Source organism: Bos taurus, chromosome X, assembly GCF_002263795.3.
Source record: "Bos taurus isolate L1 Dominette 01449 registration number 42190680 breed Hereford chromosome X, ARS-UCD2.0, whole genome shotgun sequence".
Lineage (NCBI taxonomy): Eukaryota > Metazoa > Chordata > Mammalia > Artiodactyla > Bovidae > Bos > Bos taurus.
In genome coordinates, this window is record NC_037357.1 from 68,588,015 (window position 1) to 68,612,389 (window position 24,375).

At 36.4% G+C, this 24,375-nt stretch overlaps 1 protein-coding gene across 21 annotated transcripts in view; it reads left to right on the forward strand.

The window, feature by feature from the left end:
- The window catches only part of RPS6KA6 (ribosomal protein S6 kinase A6), a 200,789-nt gene that overhangs the window by 100,496 nt on the left and 75,918 nt on the right, over positions 1-24,375 (forward strand). For all 21 annotated transcript variants that reach the window (XR_003033392.2, XR_816881.4, XM_005227922.5 and 18 more), the window contains 8 exons: positions 376-482; positions 732-769; positions 7,254-7,396; positions 10,110-10,180; positions 10,403-10,491; positions 11,336-11,394; positions 22,578-22,680; positions 23,413-23,543. Coding sequence is in view for 19 of the 21 variants with exons in the window: in XM_005227922.5 (XP_005227979.1) it covers positions 376-482; positions 732-769; positions 7,254-7,396; positions 10,110-10,180; positions 10,403-10,491; positions 11,336-11,394; positions 22,578-22,680; positions 23,413-23,543 (741 nt within the window). In the remaining 2 variants the exon portion in view is untranslated. The remainder of the gene's footprint in view (positions 1-375; positions 483-731; positions 770-7,253; positions 7,397-10,109; positions 10,181-10,402; positions 10,492-11,335; positions 11,395-22,577; positions 22,681-23,412; positions 23,544-24,375) is intronic.

A 24,375-nucleotide genomic window follows, 5' to 3' on the forward strand; every position in this document is an offset into this window, starting at 1 on the left:
AAAAATAGTGGAATTCCAGTACTAAAACCAAATATCGTATCTAATATATCGTAAAGATCCTGAGAATATCCCTATATATTAGTATACTAAAATTAATAATTAAATCATGATAATAAATCATTTTTAAAAAGGTAAATCTGTGCAGTACATTCAGTGTAAATAGATATACAAACTGCATAATATATTTTAGGAAGATCCACAGTAAAATGTTTAATAGTGAGAGAAGGATTCTTAAAGAGGTTAATTTCATCTGTATACTTGTTTTATTTGCCTATTTGCCTAGATTTGTCTGTTTCCTGTTTTTAAAAAAAGAAAATTTAAATAATTGCAACATTGAAAAAAAGATTAAATGGTAAATTATTATTTTTATTCTAGGTTCTGTTTACAGAGGAAGATGTGAAATTCTACCTTGCAGAACTAGCCCTCGCTTTGGATCATCTGCATCAATTAGGAATTGTATATAGAGACCTGAAGCCAGAAAAGTAAAGTTGTATTCTTTTTATGTATACCTGTTCCCAGTATTTCTACTACTTTTTTCTCCATTAAGTCTATTATTTTAAAGATTCTATGAAAAGATACATGAATTATATAATTATATGAAACACACTTTAAAAAGTAGTCTTCATCCTATACCCATTGATTTTAAATTAGTCATTTCAAAATTTTCTGGTATATCAAATTTTATGTGAATATTTTATCCTGTGTTATTGAATGTGAATTTTGATTTACAGCATTTTGCTTGATGAAATAGGACATATCAAGTTAACAGGTATGCAGATTTTCTTATTCTATCCTAAGCCTGTTTTCTGTTTTTATTAATATGTATATTTGTCTGAGCCTGTTTTTCCTCTTGATTTAATTTGCATTTTATTCATTTCTTTAGTGAACTTAAATTCATTTAAAAGGTAGATAACTCTCAATATGCTCTATTGTAATACAAAAAAATTATACAATAGTGTCATTATCCTCATTAAGAAATGACATTTGGTTTTCTAGGTAAAAGCACATAATTTTGTTTCAGTCTAGACTGAAAGATTTATCATAAGTAGTTACCACATTTGAAATACAGTGAATTATAAACTTTTAAGCCAGGTGTTTCATAATCAGAGGTTCATTTTATTCCTTTTTTTTTTTTTTTTTGGTAAAAACACGTTTTATTTTTTACTTTATTTTGAATGTTGAGTGTTTACAGTATATAACACACTCTGCTTATTCTCTGAGGACTCTTAGGCATAAAGTCTCCTTATTATACCATTAAAATCTTTTACTTTCAAATAATTATAGACTGACAATAAGTTGCAAAAATAGTACCATCACCCAGCTTCCCCTATGGTGACATTTTATAAAATTACTACTGCATTATCAAACTCAGGAAATTGATAGGTACAGTAGAACTAACTAGACTGTATACTTCACTTGGATTTCACCAGTTTTTGAATGTATTCGTTTTTTTTGTTTGTCTCCATGACATTATATCCATATATGTAGATTTGAATACCATCATCATTATCAATAAGCAGAACTGATCTACAACCATATGTGTCCATTTATAATCACACTCTTACCCCCTTCTTTAACTCCTGGCAACCACTTATCTCTCTACATTTCCCAGTTTGTTATTTTAAGAATATGATACAAATAGAACTGTACAGTAGTCACATACCTGGACATTTATCCTAGAGAAATAAAAACTTACATGCACACAAAAAATCTATACATGAATTTTCATAGCAGCTCTATTTGAAATGGCCCAAGGCCAGAAATGTCCAAGATGTCCTTCAAAGAGTGAATGGATGAATATATCTATATAGTAGAATACTACCCAGCACTGTATGCAGCAACTTGGACTGGGCATTATGCTGAGTGAGCCAATCTCAAAAGGTTTCTTATGTTTTAAATAGGTAGTAAATTCTGTATTTAATTATCAGAATGTTAAAAAAGAGATAAAATGAAGATATGGTCTTTACAAAGAAGTTTGGACCAGTACACTTTAAAGGTTCAGTTCAGTCGCTCAATCGTGTCCGACTCTTTGTGACTCCATGAATTGCAGCACGCCAGGCCTCTCTGTCCATCACCAACTCCCGGAGTTCACTCAAACTCATGTGCATCGAGTCAGTGATGCCATTCAGCCATCTCATCCTCTGTCGTCCCCTTCTCCTCCTGCCCCCAATCCCTCCCAGCATCAGAGTCTTTTCCAATGAGTCATCTCTTCTCATGAGGTGGCCAAAGTACTGGAGTTTCAGCTTTAGCATCATTCCTTCCAAAGAACACCCAGGGCTGATCTCCTTTAGGATGGACTGGTTGGATCTCCTTGCAGTCCAAGAGTCTCTCGAGAGTCTTCTCCAACACCACAGTTCAAAAGCATCAATTCTTCTGTGCTTAGCTTTCTTCACAGTCCGACTCTCACATCCATATATGACCACTGGAAAAACCATAGCCTTGACTAGACGGACCTTTGTTGGCAAAGTAATGTCTCTGCTTTTGAATATGCTATCTAGGTTGGTCATAACTTTTCTTCCAAGGAGTAAACGTCTTTTAATTTCATGGCTGCAGTCACCATCTGCAGTGATTTGGAGCCCAAACAAATAGAATCTGTCATGGTTTCCACTTTTTCCCCCTCTCTTTGTCATAAAGTGATAGCATTGTGTTCCATGATCTGAGTTTTTTGAATGTTGAATTTCAAGTCTGCTTTCTCACTCTTCTCTTTCACACTCTCAAGGGGCTCTTTAGTTCCTCTCCAGTTTCTGCCTTTATGCAGACTTTTATATATTAATACCCTGTCATTCTGGCACCATTTATTAAAAAGACTGACCTTTTTTTCCCCCATGAAGTTGCTTTTATACCTTTGTCAGAAATAAGCTGGCAATATATACCCAGTTCTGTTATCAGTTCAGTTGTTCAGTTGTGTCTGACTCTTTGCCACTTGATGGACTGCAGTGCACCAGGCTTCCCTGTCCATTACCAACTCCCAGATCTTGCTCAAATTCATGTCCATCAAGTCGGTGATGCCTTCCAACCATCTCATCCTCTGTCATCCCCTTCTCTTCCTGCCCTCAAACTTTCCCAGCATCAGGGTCTTTTCCAGTGAGTCAGTTCTTCACATCAGGTGGCCAAATTATTGGAGTTTCAGCTTCAGTGGCAATCTTTTCAATGAATATTCAGGGTTGCTTTCTTTAGGATTGACTGGTTGAATCTCCTTGGAGTTCAAGGGACTCTCAAGAGTCTTCTCCAACACCTCAGTTGAAAAGCATCAATTTTTTGGTGCTCAGATTTTTTATGGTCCAACTCTCACATGCATACATGACTCCTGAAAAAACCATACCTTTGACTAGATGAAGCTTTGTCAGCAAAGTAATATCTCTGCTTTTTAATATGGTATCTAGAGTTGTCATAGCTTTTCTTCCCAGGAGCAAGTATCTTTTAATTTCATGGCTGCAGTCACCATCTACAGTGATTTTGGCTTCAACAGTATGTGAACTGAAAGCTTCCAGGTGTTCAAGCTGGATTTAGAAAAGGCAGAGGAACCCGAGATCAAATTGCCAACATCTGTTGGATCATAGAAAAAGCAAGAGAATTCCAGGAAAACATCTACTTCTGCTTCATTGACTATGCTAAAGGCTTTGTGTGGATCACAACAAACTGTGGAAAATTCTGAAAGAGATGGGAATACCAGGCAACCTGACCTGCCTCCTGAGAAATCTGTATTCAGGTCAAGAAATAGCAGTTAGAACCAGACATGGAGCAATGGACTGGTTCAAAATTGGGAAAGGAGTACATCAAGGCTGTATATTGTCACCCTGCTTATTTATCTTATATGCAGAGTATATCATGCATAATGTCTGGCTGGATGAATCACGAGCTGGAATCAAGATTGCAGGGAGAAATATCAGTAATCTCAGATATGCAGATGACACCACCCTTTATGGCAGAGAGTGAAGAGAAACTAAAGAGCCTCTTGATTGAGGTGAAAGAGGAGAGTGAAAATCCTGGCTTAAAACTCAACATTCAAAAAATGAAGAACATGGCATCTGGTCCTATCACTTCATGGAAGATAGATGGGGAAACAATGGAAACAATGACAGACTTTATTTTCTCAGGCTCCAAAGTCACTGCAGATGGTGACTGCAGCCATGAAATTAAAAGATGCTTGCTCCTTGGAGGAAAAGTTATGACAAATCTAGACACCATATTTAAAAGCAGAGACATTTCTTTGCCGACCAAGGTCTGTATGGTCAAAGCTCTGGCTTTTGCAGGAGTCATGTACAGATGGGAGAGCTGGACCTTAAGGAAGGTTGAGGGCCAAAAAAGTGATGCTTTTGAACTGTGGTGTTGGAGAAGACTCCTGAGAGGCCCTTGGACTGCAAGGAAATCAAACCAGTCAATCCTAATGGAAATCAACCCTGAATATTCATTGCAAAGACTGATGCTGAAGCTGAAGCTCCAGTACTTGGCCACCTGATGCGAAGAGCTGACTCATTAGAAAAGATCCTTATGTGGAAAGATTGAAGGCAGGAGAACCAGATGACAGAGGATGAGATGGTTGGACAGCATCACCAACTCGATGGACATGAGTTTGAGCAAGCTCCAGGAAATGGTGAAGGACAGGGAAGCCTGGAATGCTGTAGTCTATGGCGTCCTCAAGAGTCGGACACGACTGAATGACTGAACAGCAATAAATATGGTATATTACCTTGAAAAAAATCTTGAAATTTGCTTGTAGAATGGGAAATATTGCAGATTGTACGTTATTGTGAAAAAGTGGAAGGTAGATTATCTGGAATTGGGAGTTCTAATACTGTAGGTGAACAGGAGTAGCTCATAACACATGTGATATGGTGATCTTCGTGTATGTATTTCTGCTTGGCTCAGTTTAACTAGGTACAGTTTTCTAGTGTTTCAACCAGTGTTTCTTGTGGATAAAATTGCACATAAACCAACCTAAAAATTAAATTCATGTTATAGTCACCAAGCAAATTCTAGTGTTAAATGTATTTTTGTCAGAAAATAGTACAGCAAAGGACCTTTGTGAAGTGGTGTAAATCTCTGAAAGGTAACAGTAAGGTATAAATTAATTGGAACAAATTTACATTTTTAAGACAAGCATCATAGCAGAACTATATATGTCAGTTCTCCAGTACAATACTGTCTTGATTATATAGTTTATAGTAAGTATTGAAGTCAGGTAGTACGATTCCTTGAATTTCCTTTTTGTTCACATTTTTTGGCTATTCTGTTTCCTTTGTCTTTTTATATAAATTTTAAATTCAGCTTGTTGATTTTTACAAACAACATCTTGCTGAGATTTTTATTAATGTTTCATTGACTCTGTAGATCAGTTTTGGGAGAATTGACATCTTTAACAACACTGAATCTTCCAAACTGTGACCAATATCTCTCTCCATTTACTTAGATCTACTCTGATTCCTTTCATTGGTGTTTATAGTTTTTATCATGCTGATCTTGCATATACATACTTTGTATATTTTTATCTATGGGATTTAATGTGAGTTTTTGGTGGTATTACAAGTAGAGCTTATAAAATTTCACCTTTCCATTTTTATTGTAAGTATATGGAAATAAGATTGATTTTTATGTACCTTTAGCTCTTTGAAGACCAAAAGCAAAAATGGAAGTTCTCCAATGTCAAAGCAAAATTTGCTTTTCTAATATCTGCAAATTAGCATCTCTTTTTTGTCTTAGGCTATTTTAAAAATCAAATTACTATAACAGTGTTGACTTAATTGTTGTCACTTCAAAGTTGTTGAGTCATATTCTAATATAAACATGAAAACGTGTATTTTTAGGATGAGGTTTAATTGCACAATTTTAAATGCTCTGATTAGTTTAGTTCAGTCGCTCAGTCGTGTCCGACTCTGCGACCCCATGAATCACAGCACACCAGGACTCCCTGTCCATCACCAACTCCCGGAGTTCACTCAGACTCACATCCATCAAGTCAGTGATGGCATCCAGCCATCTCATCCTCTGTCGTCCCCTTCTCCTCCTGCCCCCAATCCCTCCCAGCATCAGAGTCTTTTCCAATGAGTCAACTCTTCTCATGAGGAGGCCAAAGTACTGGAGTTTCAGCTTCAGCATCTTTCCCTCCAAAGAAATTCCAGAGCTGATCTCCTTGCATCCAAGGGACTCTCAAGAGTCTTCTCCAACACCACAGTTCAAAAGCATCAATTCTTCAGCACTCAGCTTTCTTCACAGTCCAACTCTCACATCCATGCATGACCACTGGAAAAACCATAGCCTTGACTAGACAGACCTTTGTTGGCAAAGTAATGTCTTTGCTTTTCAACATGCTATCTAGGTTGGTCATAACTTTTCTTCCAAGGAGTAAGTGTCTTTTAATTTCATGGCTGCAATCACCATCTGCAGTGATTTTGGAGACCCAAAAAATAAAGTCTGACACTGTTTCCACTGTTTCCCCATCTGTTTCCCATGAAGTGATGGGGCCAGATGCCATGATCTTCGTTTTCTGAATGTTGAGCTGTAAGCCAACTTTTTTACTGTCCAGTTTCACTTTCATCAAGAGGCTTTTTAGTTCCTCTTCACTTTCTGCCATAAGGTTGGTGTCATCTGCATATCTGAAGTTATTGATATTTCTCCCAGCAATATTGTTTCTATCTTATGCTTCTTCCAGCCCAGGGTTTCTCCTGATGTATTCTGCATAGAAGTTAAATAAGCAGGGTGACAATATACAGGCTTGACGTAGTCCTTTTCCTTTTTGGAACCAGTCTGTTGTTCCATGTCCAGTTCTAACTGTTGCTTCCTGACCTCCATATAGGTTTCTCAAGAGGCAGGTCAGGTGCTCTGGTATTCCCATCTCTTTCAGAATTTTCCACAGTTTATTGTGATCCACACAGTCAAAGGCTTTGGCATAGTCAATAAAGCAGAAATATGTTTTTCTGGAACTCTCTTGCCTTTTCAGTGATCCAGTGGATGTTTGCAATTTGATCTCTGGTTCCTCTGCCTTTTCTAAAACCAGCTTGAACATCTGGAAGTTCATGGTTCACATATTGCTGAAGCCTGGCTTGGAAAATTTTGAGCATTACTTAAAAATGCTCTGATAGAGTATTGTAAACTACAGGCTTTTCTCCATTCTTTCCATTAACTGGTCTCACAGGAGCTTTCTTAATGGTAATTGTAGGCCATGCATGAATACATTTAATTCATAGTTTTGTTTCTTTTGGTATTTTCTAGTTTCTGAAAATCTTCAGATATATATTTGTGCAATATTGTTATAGATTTTGGACTCAGCAAGGAATCAGTAGATCAAGAGAAGAAGGCCTACTCATTTTGTGGTACAGTGGAGTATATGGCTCCTGAAGTAGTAAATAGGAGAGGTCATTCCCAGAGTGCTGATTGGTGGTCATATGGTGTACTTATGGTAAGTAGTGTTTTTAAAATTATGTCAATATAAATTAAATATTCTTTAGAATTTTAATCTTTGTATTGGAATGTGTTTGTTGAGAATAGGGTTTTAAAAGTTCATGATTGTTTTTAAAGAAGTTGTGATTGGCTAGCTGTCATATTATAAGAACTAACGTTTTGGTGTTGTGATTTCTTTTAAAGTTGCTTGATTAAAAGGCAACGGCAGCATTCTTTTATAAGTTATCCAAATTTAAAAATTAGAAAAACCTGTTAGATTTTAGATTTCAGAATACTGTGTTTAGTAGTACATAATATTTTAATTAGGTATCACAGAATGTAGCACCTTACTGTTTACTATCTTATTGTCACATTATTTCAAGCATGTCTGTAGAAAGATTATAAACCTCTTAAGGAAAGCAATTCTGTCTTCTACTTGTTCTACTTTTCCACAATATCTAGATATTGAGCATATAAACTGACTAATGTGGTATAAGATTAATCATAGAGTTTGTAGTGTTAAGTAGGGCGATAAATGAATAGCTATTGAATCCGATACAGTTTGCTTTAGAAACTTGATAATCCATTTTTACTTATTTATCACTATACGATTTATCGTATAGTGAATTACTATACAATTTATCAGTATATTAAGTGGCTATTATAAGCCTGACATTTGGTAAGGGCGATGGATTGGAAACAGTCTGGAAGTACAGTATTTGACATTTTCCTTGGCCTAAAAAGACATGCCATCTGGTTGGGGAAACAAATGTAATAGCTAAGTAAATTGTCTGGAAGTACCTTAGGAGTTCAAACAAGAATTCATTCAAGTTGATATAGGGAAAGCAGAGGAGACAGAACTTAAATGAAGCCCTGAAGGATGAATAAAATTCAGATAACTGTGTCTCAAGGATAATATTGTGATAATATTAGGAAAGATCTGGAGAACCAGTTTAACTAGAGTAGTAGTAGAGAATGAGGGTGAAGGTGGAGGAAATGAAGCTGTAAGCCTATAAGCATTTGTATGCTATTTTCTGAATGGTAAACTTTTGTAAAGTCTTAAACAGGATGGTAGTTAGAGAAAAATTGTATTTTAATACTAGCCTTGGTAGCATTATGTATATGGATTGCAAATGGAGGAAACTAAAAGTAGGAAGACCAAGAAGTTCTCCTTGTAAGACAGTTGTAAGATTACAAAATAAAAAAGGAAATCTTCAAGACATTTCAAAGGAAGAAATGACTGACCTTAGTAGCAGATTAAATGTCACAGATAAAGCAGAGGGAAAGGGTTAAAGACAAAGATACCTTTAAAACTTCAGGGGATTGAAAGAAAGATAGTTCAGTAGAAAAGATAGTTGGGAAGGATAGCTGATTTTGAAAGTGGGGAAATAACTTATTTTTAACATGTTGTATAGGTTACTGTGGGTTTGTATTTAACCCCTTGATAGTAATGAATTAGGAGAGGGCAGTGGAGGGGGCATCAGAATTATCTGAAGACCTTAAAAAAAAAAAAACAAAGAAGAAAGAAACAAAAAAAACAAACAAATACTCTGCCAGCCAATATATAATTTTTTTGAGGGGAAGGTGTGATTCCAATATACTGTCCTTCTCTTTTTCTTTTTGTTCTTTCCATTCCCACCTCTTAATTCTCCAGTTCCTGGGATAGAACCATTACTTTAGGTTTGGAGACAGGGCATTGGAACTTGAGAGAGATGATTCCCATATGCCATATTTCCCTTCTTCATTCCCTTTCTATGACTCCTACCCCTATCACTTCAGTCTTCATTTGAGAAACATTGCTGTAGATTTGGAAGGGAAAGCTGGGGATTGAAGAAGATTGAAACGGGAACCAATTTGTGAGTCATCAGTCATCAAGAGAGAGTTGAATGGATAAGCTAACTAAGGTTCTAAGTTCTGTATTAACAGAGGACTGAGGCCAAACCCATTATTGAATCTCAGCTTAAAATTTAAATATTAGGGATATAAAAACTTTTCTCTTTAATGAGCTTCATTTTCAGACCTTTCTTTTTCCAATATAATTACTTTTTAAAATACCATTCTTCTATGTTCTAGTTATCTGCATTGCCGTTAACTCTCTTTAGGGAAAATATTTTCATTATGCCATGTACAAATTGAAATGGCTCAGTGCATATTTTTACGTTTCTTTCATTGTTAAATGTTTTCTTTAAAAGGTTATCTTTGTTTTAAAAGAGAATGCCTCATGTTTGGGGCTTCCCAGATGGCTCAGTGGTAAAGAATCCACTTGCTAATGCAGGAGCTGCAGGAGACAAGGGTTTGATCCCTGGGTCAGGAAGATCCCCTGGAGGGGAAATGGCAACCCACACCTGTATTCTTGCCTACAGAATCCTATGGACAGAGAAGCGTGGCAGGTTCCAGTCCCTGGGCTTGCAAAGAGTTGAACACGACTGAGCATGCACACCTTGTGTCTGTTTCCACATTGCTTTGGTTTGGGAAATTTAGCCAAATTAGGACTGAAATAATGGTTGGTTTCATTTGCTATGTGTCATCTCTCATTTAGGCTATGTATTGTGGGGTACCAGAGGTGTATTTCCTTAAGTGACCTAGTTTTCTGGTCCTTTTTGATTGCTATCATATAGATCCTGCATGATTTGATGATCACGTTTTACAAATATCAATTTTTTTCCTAAAGAATTTCATTGTGTATTCCAAGTTGTGCTAAACTTGTGTTATTTTGTGTTTATGTGTTTTAGTTTGAAATGCTTACTGGTACTCTGCCATTTCAAGGTAAAGACAGAAATGAGACCATGAATATGATATTAAAGTAAGTGGAAACTTTTTTTTTCCTTTGGGGAAGAATTCCTTGCTTTCAGTTTTGACAAGCTTGTTATCATTTTCATTTGACACAAAAGAACGTTTTCACACTGTCTCATTCCCTTTCACCTTATTTGCCATTGTGAAAGCATTCATTAATTTTTTTTTGGAATTTTTCAGTTTAGAAGTATGACTAGATTTAAATGAAATTTTCTGAAATTTTCTTTTCCAGAGCAAAACTTGGAATGCCTCAGTTTCTTAGTGCTGAAGCACAAAGTCTTCTAAGGATGCTATTCAAAAGGAATCCAGCAAATAGATTGGGTATTGTTTATTTTCTTAGTTTTTATAACAGAATCCTGGGAGGTATAATTATATTGGGAAAATAATTATAACTTTATGTTTTCTGGCTTAACTTCATTTACTGCTGCTATATATTTATACCTAGACTTTTACATTTTATGTATGCAAAGATTCCAGTAATCTGTTATATCTGTGATTAAAAACTGAAGTAGTCTAGTTATGCAAGACTTATATTTAATATATATCATATCATTATGTGTATCATATGAGTGTCTCTTTTGAAGTAATTCACAGAATTCTCCCTTGTATAGAAAAATCCTTTTATATATTTGAAGATAATTATTTTGTTCCTTCTATTATTCATGAAGATAAATATTATGTTTCCATAACTGCTCATTATTTGGACACTTTCTTGTAGTCTTTCTCTGTATCCAAATGTGATTATATTATCCTGTTTATGTCCATGTGTTGAAATTTCAAAGTCACTTTATTCATTGCATTTTTAATTTGATATATAAATAGGAGGTCATAAGTTGAATTATGAAGAAAATAAAACTACTTAAATTATTTTTATATTTTTTAACTACTTAAAGTTTAACATTATGTTAAATATGATTTTTATTTGATTCAGAAGACATTTCAGTATTTCATGATACCCTATGTGCTTCAGCATTAACACCAGCTATTTTTATCATATTAAATTCAAAGGAGCAACTAAGAAAACATCAGATAAGAAATCATAAACTTTTCACTGCAAGAAATCTATAAAATATGTGTATTCCTGTTTTACAGATAACAATCTGGAGGCCAAGTAACCAGATTTTTAAAAATCAAACTGGTAAAAGAATTCTTTCCATTTTTGTAGGTTCAGAAGGAGTTGATGAAATCAAAAGACATCTTTTTTTTGCAAATATTGACTGGAATGTAAGTAGAGTAGAAAGTGTGGTACTGAATACCTTTAAGAAGAGCAAAAACTCAAGAGTAAATGGTAATATGTGGACTTTGCTGATAAACTTAATCCATTTGTTTCATATTTAGTGTGAGATTTTTATTTACAAGCATAGCATATCATGCAGTTACCTTCAACCAGCAGATGCGTGGATGATATATAGTACATTTTTGTTTCTCATTTGTCTTACCTGTTAAGTATGGTTAATATTCTCTTCTATTCTAGGTTGAAGAATATGGGTGGGAAGAAGAAAAAGGAGAAAGGGGATGAATGAAAGGGCAGATTCTTAAAGAAAAAATGAACTGTAAAGAATCTAAGATGTTATTTAATTTCAAATGATCCTTTGTCATGTATTAGAACAATTTAAATTTGCTAAGAAGTAAAAATCTTTGTATAGTTATTTCACTAAATTTTGAGAGGGCATGAAAACAAAAACATAGTGAAATTCTGCAAAGTCATTTATTGAATTTTTTAAGTTGCAACTCCCAGACTAGTGAGCTTTTCACTTTTTCTTATTGTTGCTTACAACACAACTTTATGTATTTTATGTACTATTAATCATCATAGGTAAGCATTTTTGATTATTTACTTCTGACATTGATAGTGAAAATTATCCCCAAAGAAAACATGTCTCTTTTGATTTCTAAGGCAGAGGCAGAGAACCACTATTCACTGACCAAATTATCATTTCATCTGGCTTGTAGAACAAGTTTCAGTAGCCCAATATTTTGATTTATTTTAATAGTTATAAAACTGCAATATAACATAAGCTGTTAGCATTAATAACCTGAAAAGCCTTGTAATGAACATGGGAATTGCATTGCATTTGTCTTTTCTGTGTGCATTCCTCTTTCAGTATTCTTCCATTTCCTTGTCATTTTTTTCTAATGCTTCTCTACTCTTACTTTTTCCTTAACTAGAAAAAGCTAGAAATTAATTTCCATTATTTTTATATCTAAAGTTTGTTTATTGCTCTTAAATAACAAAGGAGTAGAATGTGTATGTATTTGAATAAATAAAAATTACTTTTCTATAAAGTGAAAGTAGGTTTATTGAGAAACGTTCCATAGGCAGAATGCAGTCTGTCTTAGAAGGCAAGAGCAACCTGTTTTTGTTCTTTTTTTTTAAGGTTCTACATATGAGTGAGATCTACAATATTTGTCTTACTCTGTCTGACTCATTTCTTCTTAATTCATTCTTCTGTTGATGGACACAGGTTATTTCCATGTCTTGGGTATTGTGAATAATACTTCAATAAACATGGTGGTGCAGATGTCTTTTGAGATAGTGACATTATCTTTTGCAAAACAGATATTATTATTTATTTTTTGTATCTTTTTAAATTAATTTTTACTCAAGTATAGTTGTTTTACAATGTTGTGTTTCTGTTGTACAGCAAAGTGAATCAGCTATGCATCCCCTCTCTTTTGGATTTCCTTTCCGTATAGGTCACCACAGAGCATTGAGTAGAGTTCCCTGTGCTTTAGAGAAGGTCCTCATTAGTTATCTATTTATACATAATAGTGTATACCTGTCAATATCAATCTCCCAGTTCATTATACCTTTCCCCTTACCCCCTTGGTATCCATATGTTTGTTCTCTGTGTCTGTGTCTCTATTTCTGCTTTGCAGATAAGTTCACCTATACCATTTTTCTAGATGCCACATATAAGAGATACTAAAGGATATTTGTCTTTCTCTTTCTGACTTAACTTCACTGTGTATGAAAGTCTCTAGGTCTATCCACATCTCTGCAAATGACACAATTTCATTCTGTTTTATGACTGAGTAATATTACACTGGGCTTTATGTACCATATATTCTTTATCCATTCATCTGTTGATGGACATTTAGATTGCTTCTGTGTCCTGGTTATTGTAAATAGTACTGTGGTGAACATTGGGGTACATGTATATTTTTTAATTATGTTTTTTTCTGCATATATACCCAGTAGTGAGATTTCTGGAGAAGGCAATGGCAACCCACTCCGGTACTCTTGCTTGGAAAATCCCATGGATGGAGGAGCCTGGTAGGCTACAGTTCATGGGGTTGTGAAGAGTCAGGCATGACTGAGCGACTTCACTTTCATTTTCACTTCCATGCGTTGGAGAAGGAAATGGAAACCCACTCCAGTGTTCTTGCCTGGAGAATCCCAGGGAGGGTGGAGCCTGATGGGCTGCCATCTATGGGGTTGCACAGAGTCAGACACGACTGACGTGACTTAGCAGCAGCAGCAGTGAGATTTCTGGGTCATATGGCAGTTCTATTTTTAGTTTTTCAAGGTACCTCCATTCTGTTATCCATAGTGGCTCTATGAGTTTATATTCCCACCAACAGTGTAGGAGGGTTCCCTTTTCTCCATATCCCTCCAGCATATATTGTTTGTAGATTTTTTTGATAAAGGCCATGTTGGCCATTCTCACTGGTGTAAGGTGGTAGTTCATTGTATTTTTAATTTTCATTTCTCTAATAGTGATTTTGATCATCTTTTCATGTGCCTCATTGGCCATGTGTATGCCTTCTTTTAAGAAATGTCTACTTAGATCTTCCACTCATTTTTTAATTGGATTTTTTTATATTGATATGCATGAAGTACTTATATATTTTAGAGATTAATTCCTTGTCAGTTGTTTCACTTGCAAATATTTACTCGCATTCGTAGGGTTATCTTTTCATCTTGTTTATGATTTCCTTTGCTGTGTAGAAACTTTTAAGTTTATTTATTTATTTTAATTTAAATTTATTTATTTTAATTGGAGGCTACTTTACAATATTGTATTGGTTTTGACATACATCAACATGAATCCGCCACAGGTGTACATGTGTTCCCCATCCTGAACCCCCCTTGCACCACCCTCCCTGTACCATCCCTCTGGGTCATCCCAGTGCACCAGCCCCAAGCATGCTGTATCCTGCATCGAACCTTCAGGTTCGATTCATTTCTTATACGATATTATACATGGTTCAATGCCATTCTCCCAAATCATCCCACCCTCTCCCTCTCCCACAGAGTCCAAAAGACTGTTCTATATATCTGTGTCTCTTTTGCTATCGTGCATACAGGGCTATTGTTACCATCTTTCTAAATTCCATATATATGTGTTAGTATACTATATTGGTGTTTTTCTTGCTGGCTTACTTCACTCTATATAATAGGCTCCAGTTTCATCCACCTCATTAGAACTGATTCAAATGTATTCTTTTTAATGGCTGAGTAATACTCCATTGTGTATATGTACCACAGCTTTCTTATCCATTCATCTGCTGATGGACATCTAGGTTGCTTCCATGTCCTGGCTATTATAAACAGTGCTGCGATGAACATTGGGGTACACGTGTCTCTTTCCCTTCTGGTTTCCTCGGTGTGTATGCCCAGCAGTGGGATTGCTGGGTCATAAGGCAGTTCTATTTCCAGTTTTTTAAGGAGCTTCCTGATGTTCAAGCTGGTTTTAGGAAAGGCAGAGGAACCAGAGATCAAATTGCCAACATCCACTGGATCATAGAAAAAGCAAGAAAGTTCCAGAAAAACATCTGTTTCTGCTTTATTGACTATGCCAAAGCCTTTGACTGTGTGGATCACAATAAACTGTGGAAAATTCTTCAAGAGATGGGAATACCAGACCACATGACCTGCCTCTTGAGAAATCTTTATGAAGGTCAGGAAGCAACAGTTAGAACTGGACATGGAACAACAGACTGGTTCCAAATAGGAAAAGGAGTAGGTCAAGGTTGTATATTGTCACCCTGCTTATTTAACTTATATGCAGAGTACATCATGAGAAACCCTGGACTGGAAGAAACACAAGCTGGAATCATGATTGCCGGAAGAAATGCCAATAACCTCAGATATGCAAATGACACCACCCATATGGCAGAAAGTGAAGAGGAACTAAAAAGCCTCTTGATGAAAGTGAAAGTGGAGAGTGAAAAAGTTGGCTTAAAGCTCAGCATTCAGAAAACAAAGATCATGGCCTCTGGTCCCATCACTTCATGGGAAATAGATGGAGAAACAGTGGAAACAGTGTCAGATTTTATTTTGGGGGGCTCCAAAATCACTGCAGATGGTGACTGCAGCCATGAAATTAAAAGATGCTTACTCTGTGGAAGGAAAGTTATGTCCAACCTAGATAGCATATTCAAAAGCACAGACATTACTTTTCCAACAAAGGTCCATCTAGTCAAGGCTATGGTTTTTCCTGTGGTCATGTATGGATGTGAGAGTTGGACTGTGAAGAAGGCTGAGCGCCGAAGAATTGATGCTTTTGAACTGTGGTGTTGGAGAAGACTGTTCAAAGTCCCCTGGACTGCAAGGAGATCCAACCAGTACATTCTGAAGGAGATCAGCCCTGGGATTTCTTTGGAAGGAATGATGCTAAAGCTGAAACTCCAAGTACTTTGGCCACCTCATGCAAAGAGTTGACTTATTGGAAAAGACTCTGATGCTGGGAGGGATTGGGGGCAGGAGGAGAAGGGACGACAGAGGATGAGATGGCTGGATGGCATCACTGACTCGATGGACATGAGTCTAAGTGAACTCCAGGAGTTGGTGATGGACAGGGAGTCCTGGCGTGCTGCGATTCATGGGGTTGCAAAAAGTCGGACACAACTGAGTGACTGAACTGAACTGAAGGAATCTCCATACTGTTCTCCATAGTGGCTGAACTAGTTTGCATTCTCACCAACAGTGTAAGAGGGTTCCCTTTTCTCTACACCCTCTCCAGCATGTATTACTTGTAGACTTCTGGATAGTAGCCATTCTGACTGGCATGAAATGGTACCTCAGTGTGGTTTTGATGTGCATTTCTCTGCTAATGAGTGATGTTGAGCATCTTTTCATATGTTTGTTAGCCATCTGTATGTCTTCTTTTGAGAAATCTCTGTTCAGTTCTTTGGCCCATTTTTTATTGGGTCGTTTATGTTTCTGGAATTGAGCTGCAGGAGTTGCTTGTATATTTTTGAGATTAATTCGTTGTCAGTTGCTTCATTTGCTATTATTCTCTCCCATTCTGAAGACTGCCTTTTCACCTTGCTTATAGTTTTCTTTGTTGTGCAGAAGCTTTTAATTTTAATTAGGTCCCATTTGTTTATTTTTGCTTTTATTTCCAATATTCTGGAAGGTGGGTCATACAGGATCCTGCTGTGATTTATGTCAGAGAGTGTTTTGCCTATATTCTCCTCTAGGAGTTTTATAATTTTATGGTCTTACGTTTAGATCTTTAATCTATTTTGAGTTTAATTTTGCGTATGGTGTTAGAAAGTATTCTAGTCTCATTCTTTTACGAGTGGTTTAATTAGGTCCCATTTGTTCATTTTTTTTTTTTCATTACTCTAGGACGTGGCAAAATTTTGCTGCAGTTTATGTCAAAGAGTGGTTTTCCTACATTTTCCTCTAACAGTTTTATAGTATTCAGCCTTACATTTTGATCTTTAATAAATTTTGAGTTTTTTTTTTTTTTTTTTTTTCTGTTTAAATAATTTTATTTATTTTTGGCTGTGCTAGGTCTTCATTGCTGCATGGGCTTTTCTCTAGTTGTGGGGAGTAGGGACCACTCTCTAGTTGTGGTGCTTGGGCTTCTCATTGCAGTGATTTCTCTTTTTGTGGAGCATGGCCTCTAGGTACATGGGCTTCAGCCGTTGTGCCTCCCGAGCTCTAGAGCACAGGCTCAGTAGTTGTGGCGCAGGGATTTTGTAGCTCTAGACCATGTGGGATCTTCCCAGAGCAGGGTTCTAACCTATGTCTCCTGCATTGGCAGGCCAATTCTTTACCACTGAGCCATGAAGGAACCCCAAGTTTTTTTTGTGTGTGTGGTGTTAGGCAGTGTTCTAATTTCATTTGTTTACATGTAACTGTCCAGTTATCCTCACACCACAATTTTTGCTGATGTTGTTTTTTGTTAGATTGTAATTTTAGATTTGAAAATTGGGAGGGGAGTTTGCGGGAGAATGGATACATGTATATATATGGCTGAGTCCCTGTGCAGTCCGCCTGAAACTGTCACAAGGGTGATAATCAGCTGTGCACCAGTGAAAAATAAAAACTTTAAATAAAATGTAACAGGGAGAATCCTATCTTCACACCACTTATTGGAGAGACTGCCTTTTCTCCTTTGCCTTCTTTGTTACAAATTAGGTGACCATAGGTTCAGTTCAGTCACTCATTCGTGTCCAGCTCTTTGCGACCCCATGAATCGCAGCACGCCAGGCCTCCCTGTCCATCACCAACTCCCGGAGTTCACTCAAACTCATGTCCATCAAGTCGGTGATGCCATCCAGCCATCTCATCCTCTGTCGTCCCTTCTCCTCCTGCCCCCAATCCCTCCCAGCATCAGAGTCTTTTGCAGTGAGTCAGCTCTTCGCATGAGGTGGCCAAAGTACTGGAGTTTCAGCTTTAGCATCATTCCCTCCAAAGAACACCTAGGGCTGATCTCCTTTAGAATGGACTGGTTGGATTTCCTTGCAGTCAAAGGGACTCTCAAGAGTCTTCTCCAACACCACAGTTCAAAAGCATCAATTCATCAGCTCTCAGCTTGCTTCACAGTCCAACTGTCACATCCATACATGACCACAGGAAAAACCATAGCCTTAACTAGACAGACCTTTGTTGGCAAAGTAATGTCTGTGCTTTTGAATATGCTATCTAGGTTGGTCATAACTCCTTCCACGGAGTAAGCGTCTTTTAATTTCATGGCTGCAGTCACCATCTGCAGTGATTTTGGAGCCCCCAAAAATAAAGTCTGACACTGTTTCCACTGTTTCCCCATCTATTTCCCATGAAGTGATGGGACCAGATGCCATGATCTTCGTTTTCTGAATGTTGAGCTTTAAGCCAACTTTTTCACTCTCGTCTTTCACTTTAATCAAGAGGCTTTTTGGTTTCTCTTCACTTTCTACCATAAGGGTGTTGTCATCTGCATACCTGAGGTTATTGATATTTCTTCTGGCAATCTTGATTCCAGCTTGTGCTTCCTCCAGCCCAGCTTTTCTCATGATGTACTCTAGGTGCATGCGTTTATTTCTGTTCTTTCTATCCTATTCCTTTCGTGTATATTTCCAGTTTTGTGCCATTATCATACTGTCTTGAACTGTAGCTTCATAGTTTAGTTTCATGTCAGGAAGCCTGATTCTTCCAACTACAGTTTTCTTTCTCAAGATTGCTTTGGCTATTTGGAGTCATTTTGTTTCCATCAATCAGTTTCGTCACTCATTCATGTCCAACTATTTCTGACCCCATGGACTGTAGCACGCCAGGCTTCCCTGTCCATCACCAACTCCCGAAGCTTGCTGAAATTCTTGTCTATCAAGTCAGTGATGCCATCTAACATGTCATCCTTTATTGTCCACTTCTTAGCCTACCTTCAATCTTCCCCAGCGTCAGGGTCTTCTCCAGTGAGTCAGTTCTTTGTATCAGGTGGCCAAAGTGTTGGAGTTTCAGCTTCAGCATCAGTCCTTCCAATGAATATTCAGGACAGATTTCCTTTAGGATGTACTGTTTTGATCTCCTTTCAGTCCAAGGAACTCTTAAGAGACTTCTTCAACACATTTCAAAAGAATCAGTTCTTTGGCGCTCAACTTTATCATCCAACTCTCAAATCCATATATGACTACTGGAAAAACCATAGCTTTGACTAGGTGGACCTTTGTCTGCAAAGTAATATCCCTGCCTTTTTTTTTTTTTCCACTGATGGAGAAATGTTTTATTTTTTTTTTTTTTTGAAATTTTATTTTATTTTTAAACTTTACATAATTGTATTAGTTTTGCCAAATATCAAAATGAATCTACCACAGGTATTCATGTGTTCCCCATCCTGAACCCTCCTCCCTCCTCCCTCCCTATACCATCCCTCTGGGTCGTCCCAGTGCACTAGCCCCAAGCATCCAGTATCGTGCATCGAACCTGGACTGGCATCTCGTTTCATACATGATATTTTACATGTTTCAATGCTATTCTCCCAAATATTCCCACCCTCTCCCTCTCCCATAGAGTCCATAAGGCTGTTCTATACATTAGTGTCTCTTTTGCTGTCTCGTACACAGGGTTATTGTTACCATCTTTCTAAATTCCATATATATGCATTATTATACTGTATTGGTGTTTTTCCTTCTGACTTACTTCACTCTGTATAATAGGCTCCAGTTTCATCCACCTCATTAGAACTGATTCAAATGTTTTCTTTTTAATGGCTGAGTAATACTCCCTACTTTTTATGCCATCTAGGTTAGTCATATCTTTTCTTCCAGGGAGCAAGTGTCTTTTTATTTCATGGGCACAGCCACAATCTGCAGTGATTTTGGAGCCCCCAAAATATAAAGTCTGTCACTGTTTCACCTTTTTCACTGTCCTCTTTCACTTTCATCAAAAGGCTCTTGAGGTCTACTTTGGTTTCTGTCATAAGGGTGGTGTCATCTGTGTATCTGAGGTTATTGATACTTCTCCTAGCAATCTTGATTCCAGTGTGTGCCTCATCCAGCCCAGCATTTCACATGATATATTCGTCATATAAGTTAAATAATCAGGGTGATAATATAGAACCTTGATGATTTGGATGTATTCCTTTCCTGATTTGTTTTCCATGTCCAGTTCTAACTATTCTTCCGTGTCCATTTCTAACTGTTGCTTTCTAACCTGCATACAGGTTTCTCAGGAGGCAGGTCAGGTTGTCTGGTATTCCCATCTCTTTCAGAATTTTCCACAGTTTGTTGTGATCCACACAGTCAAAGGCTTTGGTATAGTCAATAAAGCAGAAGTAGATGTTTTTCTGTAACTTTCTTGCTTTTTTAATGATCCAACTGATGTTGGCAATTTGATCTCTGGCTCCTCTGCCTTTTCTACATCCAGCTTGAACATCTGGAAATTCTCAGTTCACGTACTGTTGAAGCCTGGTTTGGAGCATTTTGGGCATTACTTTGCTAGTGTGTGAGATCAGTGCAATTTTGCAATAGTTTCAACATTCTTTGGCATTGCCTTTCTTTGGGTTTGGAACAAAAACTGACCTTTTCTAGTCCTGTGGCCACTCCTGAGTTTTCCATATTTGCTGTCATATTTAGAGCAGCACTTTGACAGCATCATCTTTTAGGATTTGAAATAGCTCAACTGGAATTCCATCACCTCCACTAGCTTTGTTCGTAGTTATGCTTCCTAAGTCCAACTTGTTTCCAGGATGTCTTGCTTTAGGTAAGTGATCACACCATCATGATTATCTGTGTCAGGAAGATCTTTTTTTTAGTTCTTCTGTTTATTCTTACCACCTCTTCTTAATATCTTCTGCTTCTGTTAGGTCCATGCCATTTCTGTCCTTTATTGTGCCCATCCTTGGGTGAAATGTTCCCTTCGTATTGCTGATTTTCTTGAAGAGATCTCTAATCTTTTCCATTTTATTGTTTCCCTCTACTTCTTTGCATTGATGACGTAGGAAGGCTTTCTTATCTCTCCTTGCTGTTCTTTGGAACTCTGCATTCAATCGGTATATCTTTTCTTTTTTCCTTTGCTTTTTACTTCTCTTCTTTTCTCAGCTATTTGTAAGGCCTTCTCAGACCACCATTTTTCCTTTTTGCATTTCTTTTTCTTGGGGATGGTCTTGATCACTGTTTCCTGTACAATGTCACGAACCTCTGTCCATAGTACTTTAGGTACTCTGTCTATCTGATCTAATCCCTTGAATCACTTGTCACTTCCACTGTATAAGAGATTTGATTTAGGTCATACCTGCATGGTATAGTGGTCTTCCCTACTTTCTTCAATTTAAGTCTGAATTTTGCGATAAGAAATTCATGACCTAGGCCACAGTCAGCTCCCGGTCTTAATTTTGCTGCCTGTATAGAGCTTCTCCATATATGCCTGCAAAGAATATAATCAATACTTGGTATTTATTTGTTTCCATACAAATAAAATATTTTGTTCTAATTCTGTGAAAAATGCCCTTGGTAGTTTGATAGGGATTGTATTGAATCTGTAGATTACTTAGGGTAGTACATTTATTTTCACAATATTGATTTCTCCAATCCAAAAACATGATGTATATCTCCATCTATTTGCATCATTTTTGATTTGTTGATCAGCATCTTACAGTTTTCTGAGTACAGGTCTTTTTTCTCATTAGGTATTTTTATTCCTAGGTATTTTATTATTATAGTTTCAATGGTAGATAGTATTGTTTCCTTAATTTCTCTTTCTGATCTTTTGTTGTTAGTATATAGCAGGAGATTTCTGTGCATTAATTTTGTATCATGCAGGTTTACTAAATTCATTGATTAGCTCAAGTACTTTTCTGGTGGCCTGTTAAAGATTTTCTGTGTATAGTTTCATATCATCTGCAAACAGTGTCAGTTGTACTTTTTCTTTTCCAATTTGGATTCCTTAATTTTTTTTCTCTGATTACCTTAGCTAGGACTTCAAAACTACATTGAATAAAAGTGGTGAGAGTGGACATCCTTGTCTTATTCCTTATCTTAGAGGAAATGCTTTCAGTTTTTCATCATTGGGAATGTTGTTTGCTATAGGTTTGTCTTATATGGCCTCTAAATGAAAATTAGTTTACAATAATCTTCTATTTATTTTCCCTCACTGTGGGACTGTGAGCTTTTGAAAAACTATGCTTCCATAAAAAAGTAGACTTGCATATATTGTAAGCTATTTTATATGTCTTTCAAAAACATAAGTTTTAGGAAGTTAGATTGTTAGACAAGTTTAAATTTTTGAATTCTTTTTACATGCATATTTTTTATGTGAAAGCAAGTTACTTCAGTTATAATGCATACTTCTTGAGGATAGAGTAATTATTAATTTTGAAATCCTAGAATGTCATTAGTTATTTCTTCTTGGTAACATGTGATATTCTTTATGGTTATTTTACCAGTGAGAATCCAAGTCAGTTATTGAAATCCAAAACTGAACAGCATTATTCCTTGTGAATACAACCTATGGCTTGCTGCTGTGTTCCTTGGTCTTATTTGATTCTGTATATAATCTCTCAAATTTAGATGATATACAGAATTTGGTTAATAGGGTAGAATTTAGAATTTGGTTAATAGGTATCTGAAACTTGTTGAAATTTCATTTAAGAAATTGTGAGTCTTCTGTTAAGGACTGTGAATATCATATTCTGCTTTAATAATTTTTCAAGTGTTAATAAATTTTTGTATCATTCTGCCATTTCTTCTAGAAATTATATAAAAGAGAAGTCCAGCCTCCCTTCAAACCTGCTTCTGGAAAACCAGATGATGCTTTTTGTTTTGATCCTGAATTTACTGCAAAAACACCTAAAGGTAATGCATGTTTATGTGTGAAAACCAGGGCTTTTATTCATTTAGATGGTTAAAAAATAAACTAGCTTCTTAGATGAAAAACGGACAGAATTATAAGTTTGTAAAGGGTGGTTTGCCCTGTGTAGATCCTATTTAACATTGCTTGGACACCTTTCAGGTAGAGGCTTTATATGGTTAATGTTCATTAGGGAAGCAGGGACTAGAGCAAAAGGTGAACATTTTCTTTTATAAAAGTGTTTTTGACATGATAATGCATTAGAGAATGTGAGTAGGAAGTAAGATATGAGATATCTCTCTCTAACTCTTATGGTTCAGAATTTAATGTGGTTTATTTTTATTGACATCTGTTTCATATATACATTCAACAAATATTGAATACCTAGTGTGTAAATACTAAGCAGTGATGATGCAGAAGTGAACTGAACACACAAAAATCATAATCTACATGGAGCTTGCATACTAGTATTATTGTTGTTGTTCAGTCTCTCAGTCATGTTCGACGCTGTGACCCATGGATTGCAGCATGCCAGGCTTCCCTGTTTTCACCATCTCCTGGAGCTTTCTCAAACTCATGTCCATTGATTGGGAAACAGACAATAATCAATAAATCAAATACATAATATAGTATGTCTGATGGTAACATTTAATGGTTTCCTTTATACTCAAAGAAATGTTGGCATTTCATATCATAAAACTGTTAATTCTAATTAAATTTAATTATTTGGACATTAGATTCTCCTGGTTTGCCAGCCAGTGCTAATGCTCATCAACTCTTCAAAGGATTCAGCTTTGTTGCAACTTCTATTGCAGAAGAATATAAAATCACTCCTATCACAAGTGCAAATGTGTTACCAATTGTTCAGGTAAATTACACATAGATTATTCAGATTAGGGATAATTATTTCTTCTGTTATTGCTGATTGATTTACAGTGATTTTTAACTTCTTCATTTATCTATGTATGATGAATTAAAGATCTTTCCATGTTTTGGGAAGAAAGCAGACAGTAGTAACTTTTATTTATTTATTTTTTTTCCTATTTCTTTTTTTTAAAATTTTATTTTATTTTTAAACTTTACATAATTGTATTAGTTTTGCCAATATCATAATGAATCTGCCACAGGTATACATGTGTTCCCCATCCTGAACCCTCCTCCCTCCCCATACCATCCCTCTGGGTCGTCCCAGTGCACTAGCCCCAAGCATCCAGTATCGTGCATCGAACCTGGACTGGTATCTCGTTTCATACATGATATTTTACACGTTTCAGTGCCATTCTCCCAAATCTTCCCTCCCTCTCCCTCTCCCACAGAGTCCATAAGACTGTTCTATACATTAGTGTCTCTTTTGCTGTCTCGTACACAGGGTTATTGTTACCATCTTTCTAAATTCCATATATATGTGTTAGTATACTGTATTGGTGTTTTTCCCATTTTTAATTATGTATTTATGTGATGTCTTTTGGCAAGAAAATGTAATGGGTGATACATTAGCTAGTTGATTTATCATATTGGCTTTGGAGATATAGAAAGCCTTCGGAATCTGTATGCTCAGATCACCTAGAACCTGTGTAAGCCATTTATAAATACTGATAAAATTTCTCTAGACTTACTTTTGATTTTTTAAAGATTTAAGATGAACATATACTTAGGAGAAAAGACAAAAAATGTGAAACCATATTGTTTTGTATTTTACT